At 56.4% G+C, this 16,341-nt stretch overlaps 1 protein-coding gene across 1 annotated transcript in view; it reads right to left on the bottom strand.

The window, feature by feature from the left end:
• Positions 1-16,341, bottom strand: part of NOS1 (nitric oxide synthase 1) — a 60,808-nt gene that overhangs the window by 11,536 nt on the left and 32,931 nt on the right. The window contains 18 exon segments of the mRNA XM_032706131.1: positions 639-734; positions 737-848; positions 1,089-1,258; positions 1,756-1,949; positions 2,443-2,521; positions 3,236-3,374; positions 3,764-3,938; positions 4,161-4,277; positions 7,165-7,180; positions 7,183-7,222; positions 7,485-7,589; positions 8,596-8,734; positions 11,484-11,569; positions 13,077-13,271; positions 13,957-14,058; positions 14,812-14,986; positions 15,389-15,528; positions 16,045-16,186. Of these exon segments, the coding sequence (XP_032562022.1) occupies positions 639-734; positions 737-848; positions 1,089-1,258; positions 1,756-1,949; positions 2,443-2,521; positions 3,236-3,374; positions 3,764-3,938; positions 4,161-4,277; positions 7,165-7,180; positions 7,183-7,222; positions 7,485-7,589; positions 8,596-8,734; positions 11,484-11,569; positions 13,077-13,271; positions 13,957-14,058; positions 14,812-14,986; positions 15,389-15,528; positions 16,045-16,186 (2,222 nt within the window).

The raw sequence follows: 16,341 nt of genomic DNA, 5'->3' as shown, positions 1-16,341 counted from the left end.
GCACAGCCATGCCATGAGCTGAGGGAATCTGGTCACTCCAACAGGTAGAAAGGCTTTAAACACCACCTCTCTGCCAAAGGTTTTGTGGTGTTGCCCATGTGTTCAGTTCTGGGCCCCTCAGCTCAGGAAGGACATGGAGGGACTGGAGCAGGTCCAGAGGAGAGCAACAAGGCTGGGGAAGGGACTGGAGCACAAGTGCTGTGAGGAGAGGCTGAGGGAGCTGGGGGAGCTCAGCCTGGAGAAGAGGAGGCTCAGGGGAGACCTCCTCACTCTCTACAACTCCCTGACAGGAGGGGGGAGCCAGGGGGGGTTGGTCTCTTCTCCCATCAGCAAGACAAGAGGGCTGGGTCTTCAGCTGTGCCGGGGGAGGTTTAGGTTGGATATTAGGAAGAATTTCTTTGCAGAGAGGGTGCTCAGCCATTGGAATGGGCTGCCCAGGGAAGTGGTGGATTCTCCATCCCTGGAGGTGTTTAAGGACAGACTGGATGTGGCATCAGTGCCATGGGCTGGGAACCACGGCGGGGTTGGATCAAGGGTTGGACTTGATGATCTCGGAGGCCCCTTCCAACCCAGCTGATTCTGTGATTCTGTGATTCTCTGATGTGCTGATGCTCTGCCCCTGCCCCCCAGCCCGGTACCTCTGGTGCGGTAGGAGACCACGGCCACGGTGAGATGGACCTCGCCCGGGTACAGCTCTGGGGAGGAGCTGATGGAGTAGTAGCGTGGCTGGAGGGGGGGAGCTGTGTGAGCAGCAGCGTGGAGGGCATCTGCACCGAGGGGAACTCCTCCAGCACCTCCACTATGGTGGGGTTCTTGGACCACTTCCACTCCTCGTACTCCTGCAGGCCCTGGAGAGAGGGAGGGGGAAGGGAGGGAGGGAGGAGAGAGCTGCAGCATCCACCTCTTCCAAGTCAGGTGCCACTGATATCCCACCAGGCCCGTAGCAAAGGGTGGGTGGCAGTGAAGGCAGGGCAGGAGGAGCCCTGCTGCCATGGGTGGAGACTCCTCACCACAGCGTGGGATGAAAACGCCCTGGGGTTGTCATTGTCCCCCAGGGCCTTGGAGAACGTGGGGCTTGGGGTCCTTACCTTGCTGAGGACCTGCAGACGTTTCTTCTCCGTCTCACTGGTGGCCAACAAAGCAAACTGCTGCAGCAGCAGGGGCGTGGGAGGGGTGGTGATGTCCAAATAGTACTTAAAAGCCTGGAAGATGGTGCACGGTGGGACACGGTTCTCATCTGTCCAGTTGCTGATGACACCTGCCAGGAGGGAATGCAGCACAAGCACGGGATCAGCACAAGAGCCAAGGTGGGCAAATCTCTGCTTTCATCCCCCATGTCAGCTCTGAGACAGTGGATTACTGTGTTCCAGCTCTGGTTACACTGTGCACGGCTGTGTCAGACTTATCCCTGAAATACAGTGTTGGGGTGGTCCATCAACACCCCCTAACTCTTCTTTCCAGTCCTAGGCGTTGCTCTTTCTATGAAAATATAAACACCTTCAATTTTCCCAAGGAATAAGGAAATATCTTCCCCAGGGCCCTGCTCACCCTTCAAACCCTTTCCCTACATCCCAAGTGTAGAGGAGCCACAGCTCTGGGCAGAGGAAGGTTGAAGGAGGTGCTCCCAATCCAGGAACACACAGCAGCGAGATGGGAAATGATTTCTCCTGGGGGTCACCCAGCACCCTGAGGAGCTGCTGCAGGAGCTGGGCGAGGAGGAGAGAGCCCACCCGTGCAGGAGGTGGCCCTGGTTACCTAGAGCCGTGCTCCTCTCCTCCAGCAGCTCCACCTTCACCAGCTGGTTGGCCGGAGGGGCATCCTCAAGCCTGTCGATCAGGGCGCTGACCAAGTCCTCGTGGTTCCCTGGAAACACCCCCAGGTGGTCCCCGGGCAGGTACTGCAGCCCCTGGTGCCCCTCGGTGTGCAGGCGCAGGAAGATCGTCAGACGGCTGCAGGGAAAGGAGGGAAAGCGGGACGTGTTTCTGGGGGAGTCACCGAGCTCTGGCCTCGAGAGCTGCTGGGCGTGCTGGGCACTGGTGGCTCGGCCAAGCCGCGGTGCCCCCTGAGCGCGTCCCCAAGGTCACAGCAGGGAGAGGGGACGCTGCATCCCCCGCCTCCCCCCCCCTCCCCGCGCCGCTGACTCACCCTCGGGGGCTTTTCAAAAAGGGAAAAAAACAGTTTAACCTCTTGTTTCAGCAATTTGATCGTTTCTTTGGCTTCCCATCCCCCGGGGCTAATTGAGGCAGCGGCAGCAGAGATCTCGCCGGGCGCAGAGGCGGGGAACACCCCTCCCTGGCTTCACGTGGCTTCCAGCATTACTCAGGGTTTGCACAGAGGTGGATTCCATGGGGCATTCAGGGGTCAAGGGCAGCAGCACTGCGTGCACGGGTGCTTGGGTGCACCACGAGGGTGTCCAGCTCCCAGGAGAGCTGCACTTCCTACCTGGACTTGGGGCTCTGCAGGTTCTGGCGTGTGATCAGCCGGGCTGCATAGACACGTTTTTTGTGGATGCTGTACAGTCCTGAGGAGGAGAAGTGTCAGGGAAGGAATTCAACAGAGCCTTCTGGCTCTCACAGGGCTGTTGGTCACTGCTGGGGGCTCAGCCCTTCGGAGCAGAGCTGGACACAGCCAGAGGACCATGGGCTCACCACCCTCCTGCTTAACCCCCCTCCTGCACAGCTCCAGCAAGCCTGGGGGATCAGAAACCCCAGGGGCCAAGCAAACACGTGTCCCTTTTGTCAGTGACCCAGGAGGACTCTGAGACGCAGGGATGTGCCCTCACGTGCCCGCAGGCACCTCTCGCTGCCAGGGCCACCTGGCTGGCAGGGAAGAGCCTGGATTTGGGAAGAGCTGAGGAGCCAGTGCGGCAGATCCTCAGCTGCAGGAGCCGTGCTGAGGGGCCAGGTGTCGCTGGGCTGGACCTGCCGTGGAGCGGCATTGGACGGAGAGAGCTTGGAAAGATCCCAGGTTTCCAGCTCCCTGGTTCAAAAAATGGGGTCAGGAGGAGGGAGATCAGATCATCTCCAAACATCTCTGTTACGGACACAGACAGGGACCAGCCAGAGGGGCCTGAGACCATCACAATCTGCTCCCTGGGCATGTGATGGTGGTGAAAGGCAGGGCCGAAACGCTGGGAATTTAACACGGAACAAGCAAGGAGGTTTGGCCCCTTTGACCTCAGTAAAACCCACTGTGTCTCCTCCACCTGCCCCACCAGGTGACCCCATCTTCATACCTTGTGTGAGCTCTGGGGCCTCAGCCACGTAGGTCAGCCGAAACTTGCTCCTCTTCCAGCTGCGGTCGTTGCTGATGAGGGAGTTGTTTGCTTTCTCGATGTTGACGTCGTCCCCCACGCAGAACACGTCACACGCTGCCTGCAGCACACACCAGGCTCTCAGGTATCCCCCCCTGCCCCTGGGGAGCCCCCTTGTCCCAGCCCACCCCTGCCAACCGAGGAGAAGGAGCCCCCACCATGCAGGGCTACACCAGTGGCCACGGGCGTGCCTCACGGTGCCCTCCTTCCTCCTTCCCCAAACATCTGGGATAACGCAGGAATTCAACCCAGCGCTCACCCCTCGGTGTGCAGCACAAACCAGAGCGTCACCTCCACCAAAATATGGAGCATCTGGCTGGGTGGTGCCAGAGCGTCCCAGAGCAGGGAAGGAGAGGCTGGGTTTTGATCCAGCTCCAACAGCAGTTGTGCTCTGTCCCTCCGTCCTTCTCCCCCTGCTCCTCCCCCAGAGCACCAGGGAGGCGGGTTTACCTTGAAGACCTTCTTGGCCCAGGTCCTGAAGGACTCCTCCTGGCCGCAGAGCTCGTCCCCCTCTCCCATGCGGAGGATCCTCTCCCCGCCCAGCTCCTCCAGGAGCGTGTCCACGGCCCGGGCGAAGGCGCAGAAGTGGGGGTAGGCACGTGAGCCCAGCCCAAACACGGAGAACCTGCAGAGAGGTGGCTCAGCTCTGGCTGCCCAGCTGGGAGGGACACTGGCACCCCCCTCTCTGCCCCACCATCCCCAGGGAGCGTGGAGGGGTCTGCACATGGCCAAAATACACCATGTGTGGGGGAAGAGCTGCAGGGGGCAGACGGGCTCTGTGCAGCACCGGCTCCTGCTCTGTCCCTCCTGCAGCAGGAACTCCTGCCTCCCGCCCTGTCCCCTTTACCTGACGTTAGCCAGAGGCCCCGTGCTCTCAAAGTTGTCCCTGGAATCAGGGCCATCGCTGGAGGATTTCCGAGCGTCCGAGTAAGAGGAGACGCTGTTGAAACGGACCTTGTAGCTCCTGTGAACAGCAACAACAGCCAGTGTTCCAGAGGTGACACCTGGGGGGGGTCCTCCCCGGGGACCAAATTGTGCAGGAGACCCAGCCAGAGCTCAGGGTTCAATGTTCCATGTGCTCCCTCCCAGGGTTAGGCCACCCACAGTCAGCTCCATGAGGTCCTTGGCCACCCCATTGTCCCCAGTGGTGCAGAGCTGACAGGACCTTTGGCACCACCTGTCCTTCCCTGGCAGCACACAAGGTCGGGTGTATGTCTGAACAGATATTCTGAGGGTTTTTTTTTTCATCATAGGAAGTGGTAAATAAATTTAAAAAAAAAAAAAGAGGCGAGAGAAGAAGGGATGAGGAGGGGGAAGGGGAGAGGAGAAAAAAAAAATTCTGACCAACAGCAGAAGTATTTCTGAATCGAACCATCTTCAAAATTGCTCTCCACAAGGGTTTCTAAATATACTGGCAGAGCAGCGAGGCTGTGGTTGTGCATGAGTCACGGCAGACCTCCTGCACCCAGCACGGCATCACAGACACAACCCCGGAGAGAAAACCACTGCCAGGGTCACAGAGCCCTGGGCTCCAGCTCTGCTCCACAGCCTCCTCCTTCCTTCCCTCCCAGATTTCCATGCTTTCCTGCTTCACTCCACCTGCTTCAGTCCACTTGTTTCTCTGCTGTGCCCGTTGTCCTCCCCCCGGGTCAGCCCAGGTTGTGTGGGGAGGGCAGGGCAGCACAACCCACGGGGTTAGGTGGGCCACAAAGCCCAGATTCCCCAGGGGGTGCTGGGTCCGAGGTTGGGGCACCAGCAGCTTCTGCTGCAGTGGGAAGGTCCCTGTGGTGGGAAAATGACTGCTGAAGGACGGGCTGCATCGAGCAGCAGGTCCTTAAATAGGAATGGCTGATGAATGCCTCGGAAAACCCTTGGAAAACCCTTGCTGGAAGACATGAGGAATCAAATCTACAACCACAGCACAACCACGGGGCTGTGGTCAGAGAGCTACGGCCACAGTGCCCTGGCAGGTTCCTCCAGACACTGGGATTTAGAGAGGCCACCCCACCCTGAGGGGTCTCAGCCACCCTCAGCATTCCTTGTTGGACATGGAGTTGGGAATGGGCAGGAACTGCTCTCTCCAGTTCTATTCTACAGACCCCAGGCTGACACTGTCCCTCTTCCCCAGACAGTCTCCTCCAGGTCTCCTTTTCTCACTGCAAAAGCTTTTTTCCATGTTTAATATCAGCAAAGTCCTGGACATGGATTGGGGCAATCCCAAGCATAAATACAGGTGCCCAGAGAAGCTGTGGCTTCTGGGAGTGTCCAAGGCCAGGTTGGACGGGGCTTGGAGCAACCTGGGCTAGTGGGAGGTGTCCCTGCCCATGGCAGGGGGTGGCACTGGATGAGCTTTAAGGTCCCTTCCAACCCAAACCATTCCATGATTCTGTGATCTCTTCCTGCCATCCATAGCTGTGACCACTTGGCCTGTCTTGCAGGGAGCACAGGCAGCAATTTATTCCCTCCACCTCTGCAGCCACCTTTTCCATCTACGAAATCTGCCACCTCACTCCATTTCTGCCTCCCTTCCTCCAGATAAAATAGCTCTCACCCTTTTGATCAGTCGCTGTTTCCAGCACTCTGCCCACTTTGGCTGTCAGGTAACGGAGCCACAGGCTCTCCTGGCTCTTAAAAACTCCTGCCAGCCCTGAAATTACACTTAGAGGTGACTGGGACAGCGAGCCCTGAGCTTTTTATAAACTGGGCTTTTTATCCTCCTCAAATCTGCCTGGCTCATCACGGGTGGCACTGCTGCACCCAACCCGGTGTTGCACCCCAAGAAGTGAAGATCCCTGGGGTGAGAACCACGTGTGAAATGGTGCAGACACCTCCAGGGCATCCCTGCTTTGTCAGCTGTCCCCATTAAGGCACGAGGCCATCAGGAACCGGGTGGGTTTTCAGCAGCCCTGCAGGGATCCCTCAGAGGACTTGGCTGCTCAGCAAGGGACAACTTTGGGCTGTGGCATGGCCAGCACTGGAGAGCCACAAATTGGTGTTTGTCACCGCCCTGCAGCCCCACCCACACTGCTCAGGCAGAAAGGCAGGGCGGGGAAATCCCCCTGCACCCCCCTGACCGGGGCTAATTCACCCGTAATTAAGGAGCAGCCTTTTGCCAGTTGTTGGCTGGGCAGACATTCCAGAGCAGAGCAGTGTCCCAGTTCAGTGGAATATATTCTTCTTAGTAGCTAAAATCAGAGGAGACTCAGTGATTAGTAACACTGTCTGCCCTCCCTTCCCAGCCTCTGGAATGTTGCACTGAGATGCTCAAGGCTCATCTCCCAGTGATGGGGGATTTTCTACAACCCGGATTCCGTCTCCAAGGCACCAGTTCCAGACTCGCTGTTACAAACATCGCAGGGTTTATAACAGCTCTTATTTTCCCTAGAAATATTTTCACACGATGCATGAAGTTAAATTTGGTTCCCAGCCCTCCCTCCACCTACATCCACATAGCAGGGAACTCCTTCTACCTCCAGCTTCTACTATTTTTGTGTCTCCTGGACAGCCCCAGCTCTCAGATTTGATGATTTGGGGGAGTTCCTACTTTTATTTGTTTTTGTTTTTTTTTTTTTTTTTTCATAGATTCCTGACTCTCAAATCTGAATAAAGTAGCTTTGAATGGAACTACAAGCTGGAGTCCACAGGCCCAGTGTGTTTGTCCTCCTGGGACCTCCTCTCTCTCCATTCCCTGCTTCTCCAGGCAGGTCCCATCCCTTGGATCTTTGAAAAAAGTGACGCCTGCATGAGGATTTCCCACTCCCTTCTGGGAGGATGCAGGCTGAGAAGCAGGTATCCTGGCTGGGGGGGCTGCTGGGATTGGAGTAGGGAGGGAGGGGTTTGGAGGCTCTTACTTTCTCTCCTCCAGTGGGAGTTGGGATTCTTCATCTCCATCAACGCGCAGCCAAATTTCTGCAGAAAGGGAATAAAAGAGGCCGTCAGTTTTGCCAGTCTCTGCAGGAAATGAAGCTGTGATCAGTGGCTATGAGTGAGAATAAGCAGATATCCCTATTTCTGAGCAGGCTGGATTCAGGCAGGTCCAGCATCACGTGTCACACAATGCCCAGACCTGTCCTGGGCCGTTCCAGCCCAGGCTGGGCGAAAAGAAGATGTTCTTCCCCATGTCCCAGTGCCTGTCCCCTGCTGCAGCCCCCACCCCTGTGCTCTGTCCTACCTCTCCATTCTCAGGGGGGTCCCCGTTGCCGAAGGTGCTGGTGACCACCAGGACCATGGTTTCGTGCTCCAGGTGCACGATGTCGTACTCGTCCATGGACATCACCTGGGAGGGGACAGAGAGGGCAGCAGGAGCTGGGGACATCCACCACCAGCCAGTCTGCTGGGATGGACCCCATTCCACCCAGAGATGGGACATGTCCCTGCTGACTCCATGCCAGTGCTCTGGCAGAGATCTCCCCACAGGGAGGACGAGGACAAGAGCCTCGAGGGACATGGACAACCACGGAGCTGCCACTCAAGAGGCTGAAGGAATATGTGTGCCACAATAGCTGGAAAAATTCCTGTGCAGGTGTCAACCCAGACCCTGTGTCCTAGTTAGAACAGCTGGGACCACTTCATCACTGTATGGGTGTAACCCAAAGCTGTGTATTCTAGAGCCTTCCATGCCATTGCCCAGAAACTGTTATCAATAGACCATTTACACCCTCTGCCCAGAGCAGCCCTGACTCCTCAGGCTGTAAACTGGGTGTTAAGAGGCCTGTGAGAGGAGGATGCTCCTCACACCCAGTGTGGAACTCCTGAGGGAGGTACTGGGCATTCCTGCCTGAACCTGAGGATAGATAATCTTGGAGTCTTGGGACTTTTTTAACCACTGTGAGGATCCAGAGGAAGACTGCAGACCACCACTCTCAACCAGACTGAGACCACACTCTTGACCAGACTGCACCAGCACTCTCACCAGCAGGTTTTCCTCTCTCCCTTTCCTTTGGACTCAGGGGGCCCAACAACACCACTCCGTTCATGCCCCAGGGTGCTGGTTATACATTTGGGTTTTGTGGGTTAAAACCAATTGTTTGTCTGTATAATCGTACTTATTGTATTATTTTATTAAATTGTTATTCTGATTTATAATCTCTCTTTTGAGTTGAGTTCATTTCCCCTGCTGGTTTACCTTTAAACCAGCACACCCTGGGAGCTGCTGGAGTCCCTTGGCAGCCAGGAAGCTCCACAGGCATCGAACCACGTGTTTTCCAACATTCATATATATTTCCTTGGCCACCCATAATTCTACACCCTTGCAGGAGTCAGGAGCTGGGGCAATACCTTGCATCGAAAGCGTGTTTGAAGATTTCACACAGAGTTTTTGCATAGACCTGGGACTTCCCCGTCTCCGTGGCGTACAGGATGGTGGCCTTGACCCTCTTGGCCATGGCCTGTCCCATCAGCTTGGCTGAGAACTTCACAGCCCTAGGAAGCAAGAGGGGAATCCCAGTAAGAGAGTTTGCTGTCAGTGCCTCTAGCCCAGACCCTTTTATTCATTATTAAATGAACTGTCTGCCTTTAAAAGTTGCAGCGTCACTTCTTTTGTGAAGCTGTGGAAGAGCACGTTCATCTTGACTTGGCAGAGGGGAAGAGTGGATGGGGGAGCTTGAGCAAAGAGCTGAAATAAATACCTGAATGGGTGTAAGGAGGAAAATGCTAACTCAGGTGTGTGGGGGGTATTTCTGTAGGGGCAGAGAAGCAGAAGAAGAATTGGGGGTAGAAGTCACTGAAAGCACAGCCCAGGTAACGTCACAGGAAAAGCTGGAGACCAGCCAGAGCTGAAGCTACAGGAGGAACAGGAGCTTCTCCATCCCTTTAAATCCAACCTGGCTGCCTTTCTGCAGGAGGTGTCTCAGCCAACCTCACACACCCACAGCCCTGAGACGCTGAGGAGGTCAGACAAAGCTGTCTGCACCCCCTCTCATCTGCACTCCGGTGACTCTGTGACCTTTCCCAGCAGGGAAGTTCCTCCCAGGGCCCAGGGGTTGCCCATTTCTCTGAGCTGTGTCCAGCTGCCTCCCGTGGCTGCAGTTGTGACTGGCTGTGTGTCCTCCAGTTCTCCCCACGGGCTCAGCTCTGGCAGAGGGGCCTGAGAGGTCACCAGCCTCTCCAATCCTGGCCAGGGTGCTGCAGCACTGGGAATGCTGGCTGCTTGTCTGTGGCATCAGTGGGAGCACCGTGACAGGGCACAGGGGAGACACAAACCAGTTCTGGGGCACTGAGCCTGTTGTGGCCAGTTTGTCATGTTAGGGCCATTCATAATCACATCAACACTGTTTCTCCTAAGTGCAGAGTATCTTCACCTTTTCTAAATGGACCATCAAGCCTTTAAATGGGGCCACCAGAGGTGTGGATTTAGCCTGATGCTGCAACAGGGAAAGGGCAGTTTTTGGGAGGCTGAGAGAGCACAAAGCAGCTCTGTGGCCTTTGCAAGAATAAGGCTGCTTGATTCTCTTTGACAGGGGGATCAGACCCTGCCCCAGGTTCTCCAGTTCAGCAGGACTCCTGCATCCCCTTCAGATGAGCTGTGGGGAATGGACACTGCAGCTGGGCTGGTCCCACTGCTGGGAGAAGTCCAGCTTCCCACTGCCAAGGAGGGAAGAAATGCTCTGGGAGAATCACTTAGGGGAAAAAAAAAAGGAAGAAAGAAGAGGTAGAAACCGCCCCAGAATGGTTCATCCTGCCTCCCCTGGGCAGCTCCTCTCCATGTCAAAGTGAGCCTCGGGAACATTTCTGTTTGCTGCTCTGTGATCAATCCTTTGCTTTCCCGTGGGGGAAATGTCCCCTGTCCCCAGGACTTGCACAGTCCCCAGGGGAGGGAAGGGGCAGGACAGGCAGGGAGTGCAGGTTTGAAGGCTCAGATTTGGCCAGAACCAGCACAGCCTGTCTGAGCAGGCACAAACCCCCCCTGTGACCAGTGCCAAGCACAGCACTCGGGGCTGCTGGGCTGGGTCTGCCCCTCGTTCAGCTCATCAGCTCAGACTAATGGGGACTTACACAAACAATTCCTTTTCCCTCCATCGGGAACAATGGAGATTTTTTTTCTTTTTTTTTCTTTTTTTTTTTTTTTTAAATTACCTGCCACGCTCACATTTTTTCTCAAGCCATCCCTCACCCGGGCACACACCGGCACAGGCATTGTTTCTCCTCCCTCAATGGCCCAATTAATCTCCCCTGTGCTCTCCCCAGCCCGGGCTCAGGCTCCGGTGTCAGCTGAAGGAGCACATTCATCAGCTGCTGATCATGTTTATGGATGCAGCTCGCAGGAGGTGACAGCTGAAGAGTGGGAACAAACCGATGGGAGGGGCTGGTGGAAGCTGAAGCGTGGGGAGCTGCCGTGAGGAGCCAGGGCCACCTGGCAGCCTGGCCACCAACCTGGGACACACCCAGCCCTCCCCAGCCTTGGCCAGCAGCTCCTACTGGAGCTTCTACCTCCCTGCCAACGGCCCACGGGGGAGGCTTTTGGGCCAGGATCAGCCTAAAGGTCCAAATTACACTTCATTCCTCCGCCCCTGCTGACTTGGAGCTTTGGCAGGGGAGAGGGACTCGTGTGGCCCTTTTCCAGGGGTCAAGTGACCATGAAGTGCAAATCTCAGCTCAGCCCTGCTCCATCTGCTGCCTGGAGGGAGATTCCTCCTTCCTATCTCCCCCCCTCCTTGCAAGGAGGGTGTTTGGAGGGTTAGACACTCACTGGAGACCTCAAGGAGGTAAAGAATCACTGAGAAAAAGAGAAATATGGACACGAGTTTCACGTCACTTGTGCCAGCACAGCCCTGGACAGTGAGGGGAGGTCTCCCTGCCCCAAGGAGGCTGTGAAAGGAGAACCAGGCAATACACCCCAAAAAAGTGGGAAAGCCATCCCTGAGCATCTCCTACTGGAGAATGAACAGCTTGGGAGAACAGACTATGTGCAACATCTGCTATTCACCCGGTCCCACACCTTTTGGTGGCCTAATGGGGTCTTCAAAGACTGTCTGTCTGTCCACCCACACCTTCTGGTGGTCTAATGGGGTCTTCAGAGACTGTCTGTCTGTCCAAATGTCCCTCGTGGTAAAGCCTCCAGAGGTCCAGCCTCACACCCCTCCCTCACAGGGCAACTCCATCAGTCAGAGCTGCCCAAAACCAGGACCAGCCCCAAACACTCCAGGGTTCTCCAGAGCCTGCTGGTACTTACTTTGCTAACTTCTTAAATCCAATGGCCCTCTTCTTGGTGGGTGTCCCATTGACCCCTTTCCAGACGTGGGTGTTCCAGGGGTCCGGCTGGAGAGAGAAGGGCAGCAGTGCTCAGAGCTTTGGGAATGCTTCCATATAGTAGAGATTTCCTGCTTCGAGGGAGGGGGGACCCATGGCTTGATTTGGGAGGGGAAGGAGCAGTGTCACCCCCAGGGAACCATCCAGAGGGAGCTGAGGGGTGGGAAGGGGGTGAGGGGACACTCAGAGCCCTCCCAGCTCCACAGGGGGGGCTGGAAAAGCCTTTTTTTTTACCTGCACATTAAGTACAGCCTCGAATTTGAGCTCCTCGAGCCCTTCTGGGAGCTTTGGGAAGGGCTGCCATGGGAAGGAGACCCTCTCTGAAGGGCTGGGGGCTCACCCACGGCTCTGCTGAACCAGGTGACAAAACCAGGGAGGGGCAGGAGAGAGGGGAAAGGAGCCAACGCCGTTTTCCACCTGCTCCAGGCGCACTGAGCCCCAAATCCCAGGGCTCCAGGGGGATCAGCAGCACCCCGGGTTGAATTCCTCGAGCCATGAAGGGGAGGAGCAGCTGGTCTCCTCCTCACAGCTCTCCCTCATCCTTGGAGCCCCTGGGGGGTATTTTCTGGGCAGTTGGGCAACGGAGTATGCACAGAAAAATTGCAATATAATAAACCTTGCTGGCTTGTAACAGCATCTGGCCAACTGCTTTCTCACCTCTTGAGATGCTCCTTAACAGCCCAGAGGCGAAAAGAAGGCAGGCAACGCCAGAAGGGGAGAGTGATGGAAACACATCCTTCGCCCTCCCCAGCCCACTGTTTGGTTTTTTTTTTTTCCCCTAAGAGGCCCTTTGGGAAGGGGAGGCAGCAGAAGCCAGGAACAAGCACACAGAAGCTAATTCCGTGCCCTCACAGGCTGCAATCAGGGCCAGGAAGCATCGGGGGTTCCTGGTGGGTTGGTTATAGAAATGAACAGACTGCTCCTGGTTTGTGATTGTTCCTTAAGGGCTCTTGACTAAAGGTCACATTGTGTGGAAACCACCGGAGCAGGGATGGTTGGATAACGAGGGAGTGTCTGCTTGGGGGCTTTTTCCCCCCCATGGTCTGAAGTGTTAAATACTCCAGCAGCAGCATTTCAGCCTCCTGCCAGTCCCGCTGGGCAGGAGCCCCCCCCATCAGCCTGTTGGATCCCCAGGCTGGCAGGAGCCATCCACTCAGCCCTGCAGGCTGCAGAGGGGAGGGATACAGTCCTTTTCCAGGTCATTCCCTCACTCACCAGAGTGCAAAATTAGGTTCTTCCAAAGGCAGGAGCTCTGCTCGATCCAAAAGTGGGGGGGAGTCAAAAAGTTGGGTGCCCACAGAGGGGCAAAAAGCCATTGCCCTGAGACAAGGGGTGACATGCAGGGGTTATTACAGGACATTAGGGCATCAATTAGACTTGTCATGGACCTGACGGACAGCTTGCTGAAGGGACTGGATGGTGTTCCTGCCCTTCCTGCATCTTCTGAGCTCCAGCTCCCACCCTGCTCTTGGCCCCGCCTCTGGGCACCGGTGGGAGGTGAAGGTGAGGACAGTACCTGGTACTCAAAGGAGGGGGTGAGGCGGTAGTTGAGCATTTCCTGGTGGAAAACTGGGGTGATGCTGCCAGACATGGGCGGGACAATCCACACCCAGTCGGCAGGACAACCCCCACGGCACCGGTACTCGTTCTCCATGTGCTTGATGAAGGACTCCGTGGCCGAGTGGTGATCCACGATGGTCACCTTGTCACTCTGTTGGGGGAGGAGAGAGCAGAGCCCACAGCTGTTACTACACCCCAGAAGGCAAGAGCCAAGATTTTGGAGCTGTCCCAAATATTCCTCACTCCCATGGTCTTACGGGACCTTTGGAGATGACCCAGGGTGGCTGCTCTTCCCAAGGAAGCTGTAAAGCTGCCCCAGTCCTTCCTGGATAGATGTGCTATGGGATCACTGCTCCTGTGATTTGTCATGGGCCAGGCAAAGACTGAGATGGCATGAAGAGGATGGAGCACCCTCTGCTCGTCCCCTTGGAGAGCTCTTTCGTGGCTTGTGCAGCTTCATGGGGCAGCTCTGATCCAGCTCTGGGAAGGGCTCCCACCCTCTGAACTTGGATTGCAAAGCACTAGTTCAGCTACTGAACCTTTAAGTGCTGGCAGGGGGAGAACCTGGGCCAATTCTTGCCTCCTGGATGCGACAGAAGGGCTGGATCTTGCTCCCTAGGGATGTTCCCTCCGGCCCAGCAGAACTCAGGTGCTGGTAGTGCTGTCTCTACAACATCCAGGGCACAGAGATTATAAATTTTACTGCAGAACAGCCCCAAATTAGGGTGGCACAGCCCAATTTCAGCAGAGTGCTGCGTTCTCCTCGGATTGATGTCTCCATCCCGCTCCCCGTGTCCCTCAAGCCTGGCCCGAGCACAGTCCTGCTCCAGAGGTACCTGGAAGCTGTACAGCACAGCAATGTTGATCTCCACCAGGGCCTGGTCCTTCCACAGCGAGGAGGTTTTCCTCATGTCCAGATTCATTTTCTTGGCCACTTGCTGTAACAACACATGGCAGAAAGTGAGGGCTTTCCATGGCCAAGGACCAAGGACTGGAGATCTCTACCTGGGGAGAGGAGCCCAGAGGGACCCAGGCACCCTCAGGGCAGAGAAGGGCTGATGTTTTGCATTCCCCTGAGAAGCTGTCGTCCTGCCTTTTGCTCTCCATGGCAGGAGCACGGCCTTCCTTCCCCCCTGAGCAGAGGGAGGTGACCAAACGCTGCTCAAAGGGCCATCGAGAGCAGTTTCACACACACACACACACACACACACACACACACACACACACACACACACACTCTTGCTCTCACCCCTCTGGTTTTCAGGTGTCTGGGGAGCAGTGCAGCCCCTCTAAATAACACAACATTCCCCTTGGAATGTCCCAGTGAATCCAGATGCCCTGCACTGGCACCTCCCCATGGCTTGGCTTTATCCCTCCCAGTGTGGGCAGCCCCCAGGCCACGGCTGAACACTTTGGAGGGGCCAGCTGGAGGGTCCCCATGGGCAGGAGTGTCCACCAAAGACCTCAGTGAAGCACATGACCAGGTGCCTGCTGATCCCTAAGATGCTCTGGGAAGTCTGTGGGGAGCTCAGTAGGCCTCTGTGTTAGATACACAACAGCCAGCCCGTCACACCCTGGGCTCCAGGAGAACGGGTATCCTGTACTCCCCCACTCAAGGCAACACTGTGCCAGTGTCCTGCCTGCTCCCCAGTGACTTCACACTCCCCAGGAGCACCTGGAGGAGGAATTACCTCCAGGATGTTGTAGCGGGAGTTGTCGCAGTAGTCGCGGACGCCGATCTCGGTGCCCATGTACCAACCACTGAAGGGGCAGGCGGAGAACTCCAGGCCACCGATCTCCAGGAGCATGTTGGAAACTGCTGGCAGACCATACCACTTCAGCCCCAGGTCCTTGAACCACTCAAACCTGCCAGGACAAACGGGGTTAGGCAACCAGCCAGACCTTTCCCTGGGAAGTGGAGGAGGAGGTCACTTTGCTGCCGGGGGGGGAAGGACGTGAGCAGAACGAACCCTGGAGGCAACACCTCCCTTGGGGGCTGTTTAAGGGGGGAAAGTGAGGTATCAGGAGTGTTGTGGAGTGGTGCAAGTCCTGGGAGACTTCAGGGAAAGGGGAACTAGCCCTCAGACAAAGACACAACTTGCTTTCCATCTCCAGGCTCCGCCGGCTTGAGCGAAGGGAAGACCTGTGGGAAGGTCTTGGGTAAAGGGCCCAAGCCACGGCAAGGAAAGGCCAAGCACAGGGGGTGGAACCAGAGGATCTCAGTCCTGCTGATCCCCTCGAGCAGTTCTGGGGCTTCCTCTGACTTACTTGGGGTGCCGGATGGGCACTTCCAGCACGAGCTCCGGGGGGATTTCGAAGAGCTCTGGATCGTTGCCGTTGGCTTGGAGGAGCAGAGGCAGGATATCAAAGCGTCCGTACGGCGCCTTCCAGCCTTGCTGGATGCAGATCTACGGGAAAAACAGAAGTGGGGTCAGATGTCCCAGCAAGTCTCTGCTCTTCAAGCGCTATGGGCAGGGAGTTACATGGCTCCGAACAGGATTTCCAAGGATTTGGAAAGGATTTTCCGAGCTATGCTCGGCTCTGTTATGATTGAGTAATAACCTCCAACCAAGGGAGCTACAACGGGGGGTTGCCTGTCATAGGCAAAGTAAAGGGGATTTGGGCTGAAAATGAGCCCAGAACTGGATCCCAGGTAGGAATGTGGCTCTGGAAAATCCACTTGCGCCATTTGTGCCTGTGACGGGGAAGGGGAAAATGGGTGAGAAAAGCAGAAAAGCAAAAAAAATACTCTTTATTCCTGAGAGGACACCTGGGGGTGAGCCAAGCCCAGCCTCCCTTCGCGGTGCTGCAGTGGGTGAGCTAAACCTGCTTGACCCACACCCTCCTCGCTCCTGGAAGTCTCAGATTTCTGGGTGTCCCCACCAGCCCCACGCCCGCGGTGCCCGGGAGGTTCCCTCTGGTACCTCTGTGAGCTCCACGTTGGCAGGGTCTCCCAGGATGGTGCCGTCGGGCTGCTTGTAGCCGGCGTAGCGGATGAGCTGCGCGTTCCAGATGCGGAAGTCGTGCTTGCTGTCCGTCCGCTGCGGGAAGATGGTGATGGCAGACCTGGGAGGAGAAGGGGCAGCGCCGGTGAGCGCCGGGAGGGGGGAAGTGTTGCGGGGAAAGGTGCTGTCCCTGCCCGTCCCACCACCCTGGGAGAGCCCCAAACAGTTTTACGCTGGAAGGATTCACGGCAAGGCTCTGGAATTCGGGGTGCTTCC

Source organism: Chiroxiphia lanceolata, chromosome 18 (genome assembly GCF_009829145.1).
Source record: "Chiroxiphia lanceolata isolate bChiLan1 chromosome 18, bChiLan1.pri, whole genome shotgun sequence".
Classification (NCBI taxonomy): Eukaryota; Metazoa; Chordata; class Aves; order Passeriformes; family Pipridae; genus Chiroxiphia; species Chiroxiphia lanceolata.
The sequence above is the reverse complement of the archived record's forward strand: the minus strand, read 5'-3'. Positions and strand labels throughout refer to the sequence as shown.